Source organism: Teleopsis dalmanni, unplaced genomic scaffold, assembly GCF_002237135.1.
Source record: "Teleopsis dalmanni isolate 2A unplaced genomic scaffold, ASM223713v2 unscaffolded_contig_4302, whole genome shotgun sequence".
NCBI classification, from domain to species: Eukaryota; Metazoa; Arthropoda; class Insecta; order Diptera; family Diopsidae; genus Teleopsis; species Teleopsis dalmanni.
Window position 1 is genome coordinate 1 of NW_024035684.1, and position 3,362 is coordinate 3,362.

Here is a 3,362-nt window from a genome sequence, read left to right on the forward strand (position 1 = left end):
TAATATTTAAAAAATATGAAGATGATCCTTTAGAATTTTCCTTTTAAAAAAATGAAGCTATTAAGAAACCATCTTTAAAACCAAGAGGAAAAATCAGGCTTAGATACTTTACAAAATGAGGTTTTCTTAAAGTTAAGAAAAGTATAGTAAACTAATAATTATAATCACAAAAGTAATAAAAATAAATGAATTTGTTTTTAATAGATACTTAAAAAGCGACCCTCGTATAATCAATAAGTATTTTATTACCCTAAAATATATTTGTTTTAATATTGATCAAGCTGTCACGTGTAGTGTTTTATCGGGTAATTAATATTTTAAGATTCTTTTTTAATTTAAATTTTAATTTATTTATATATATATAAATATAACTAAATTCTAGACTGGATCCATTACAAAATGGAGGGTCGCTTAATTTTGCTTTGGGTATAAAGTTGGCAGAACTTGACTTAAACAGTTTAAAAACTATTATGAAAAATATTATTTGACAGCTGTATAATATATTGTATTATAATACAATGATATATATAAATAGTAAATAAAATAAATAAAAATAATAAAATAAAAATTAATTACTTAAATCTTGAAATTCTTGAAATATTTTCACAGTTGGTATAAATAATTTCTCTTCTCTGTTAGTTGGAACCCAGAGGGGTGCAAAATCATTAAACTATTCGTTCTATTTTTAATGGTAATATAATTATCAAATAATAAAAATAGATAATAATAAAAAAGCAATTATATTATAATAAAATTATATAAAATTAATCTATTGTTGAAAAAAATATCTTCTTCGCTTCCATTAATTTTTTTTTGATTGTCTGAGATTAAAAAATTTAAAAAATTTTTCATTTTCTGATAAATAAACATTAAATTTGTTTTATTTTTGTTCTTAAAAGTATTCAAGAAATAACTTGTTGAACATATTTCAATATTTCAATGTAGTGGAAAGTAGTAACACAAGTTATAAAATTATTAAAACGCTTATTCATTTATAATTTAATTTTCACACAAAATTGGAAGTCTATACGCACATATGTTCTTTAATTAAAATTTATTAATCGACTTACGAGTTTTGCCCTTTATTTGCATTTTTTCCAGGTTTGGAACTGTCTTATCATTGTACACAATAACGCCTGCTGCGCCCTTGTAGTGCACATTCTTCACCTTCTCCTCGAAAGTACAACGACCGCGACGCACTAAAGCAATCCATGACACACCAGACGATGGTGTTGGATTACCGAGTGTGCCCAAAATATTTGGTGAGCATGCATAGTCATCAGTGAAATCATTCGCATCGGTAACGTGCACTAATTTACCTTTGACAGACAGAATTCTACCCTCACCATAACGTGCCTTCTCTTCTGCATATTGCACCTCGTGCTTAATGTGATCATCGCCGTAATAGGTGTAATTGATGAAGGCAAATGTATATGTATCCATAGCAATGCGATCTTCGGTCATCACGGCTAATGACTGTGAAGCATTCACTGAACGAAAATAGCGTTCTATGTCCTGATTGCCAATTGACATCGCAGCTACAAATGTGGTGGTTGTCGTTGTTGAGGTTAGTCTGAGGCCACCGAGCAGACCAACTAAACAAACAAACAGGAATAACTCCTTTGAACACATTTCGATGTATCCTCTTTATTAAGCGTTTGGGTTAAAAATTTTCTCGATTTAAAATTTGTTGCACTCGAAATCGGCACTTTGTGTTGTTGCTTTTTGTATCCAGCAATCTTTTTATCGATTCAGTTGTTTTATAAAATATTTCAACGAAAGATTTTTTTGTGAAAATTTATTTTGAGATATTTTTGCATTTAAGCTTTTGTTTTCTCTCAACATTGATAAGTGAATTTGTTAATTTTTTTTTATTATTTTCTTGTGCCGTTGACTGCTCACGTTTCGTAAGAGTTTTTCACCTTTCGTTTTTCAATGTAGCAACGTTTCTGAAAATGAAAATAAAAAATATTCAGTTTTTGCTGAAAATCAATTTGATATTTGCAAAAATAAAATATATTGCATGTGTATTGGTCTGTGTTTGTGTTCAAAGATATGACATTTTAAAACATTTATGATAAGATTTCGAAATTTGTTTGTAAAAAATTTAAAAGTGTGCGGTGCTTTTCTGATTCCTTTTCATTTAGAAGACGCAAAATTTCATAAATTGTAGTTTTTTTTCGTTAGATTTTCAAGTCATGCAAGAGAAAAGGGAAATAATCTTTCAGAAGATTAGATTTACCTATACCGATTTGTTTTTTAACAACAAATATCCAACAAATAACACATCAGCTTTATTACCCATATTTATCAAGTATTAGTATATATTTTTTTAATAAGATAAATTATTGAACTTTTTCAATAGTGTTTAACTGTTTACGTTAAATTGAAGCACAAATAATACAGACCTTTTTAAGGTATTACAATAACATAAAAAAAATTGAATAAGAGAAAAAACTTTTATATATATTTCTAGTAGCATCACCTTACTAACCATTTCCTACATTCCTACGTCTATTCTACTAAACATAACAATTCCATGTAAATGTCACCATTTTAAATAGGCAAAACTTGTGCCGAATTGCTTGTGTATTGGCACTGTCTTTCCAAATATAATTTATTCAATTCTATTCTCCATTCTACTAAACCTCACTAAATCTACATTAAACAGTACCATTTTTAAACAACAGACAAGACTCAATGCGAATCTCTCACGCATAGACCAGATTAACACGACACGTTTTGTGGAGCAGTTAAATGGTAGAAGTCATTCCTCCAAATATTGGGCGACACATATTCGTGTGGTCATCGACAACGTACATTGATTATCCATTTAGAATGAATTACATAAAGCTTGAAAATACGTATAAGATCTTCAAATGCTGTCAGGGCTGTCATACCCTATTTTATTATTAACCGATAAGAGAATTAATATTCTATTACTGTCTGATAATATAATTAATATTCTATTATTGATCGTTTATCAACTATTCGGAACTCTTAACTGTATGTTCATGTAAATGTCATAGAAGATAAACTAAGTAATGGAAATGATTCTCAAGGAACTCTAGAAAAGATGTGTTCATAAAGTGCATATGAACAGATCTGGAATGAGTATATGAAAAAGCAGGAATAAAAGTGCGGCGAATCAGTGTGGCATTGCTGTCAAATTTTAAAAGAAGTGTAAAGATAAGTGCACCCAATTTATACTAGTGATGTTCTTGAAAGGTTGCAGAACTCTTATAACAGTCATAAGTGAGCTGATGGGTCACAGTTTATTTTCGCCAAAGCGAGCCAACAATAAAAGAGAACTTAAAACATTTCTAATTTTATGTCCTGCCTTGATGCATATATGCTTAAAA

At 28.9% G+C, this 3,362-nt stretch overlaps 1 protein-coding gene across 1 annotated transcript; it reads right to left on the reverse strand.

The window, feature by feature from the left end:
• Positions 1–1,070: 1,070 nt before the first annotated feature.
• On the reverse strand, positions 1,071–1,632 carry LOC119665281 (protein goliath-like; the record flags this gene model as incomplete). Its single annotated transcript, XM_038074555.1, has 1 exon — positions 1,071–1,632. A coding segment is annotated over exon 1 (562 nt), but the record flags the coding sequence as incomplete, so codon positions are not given.
• Between the last annotated feature and the right edge of the window lie 1,730 nt (positions 1,633–3,362).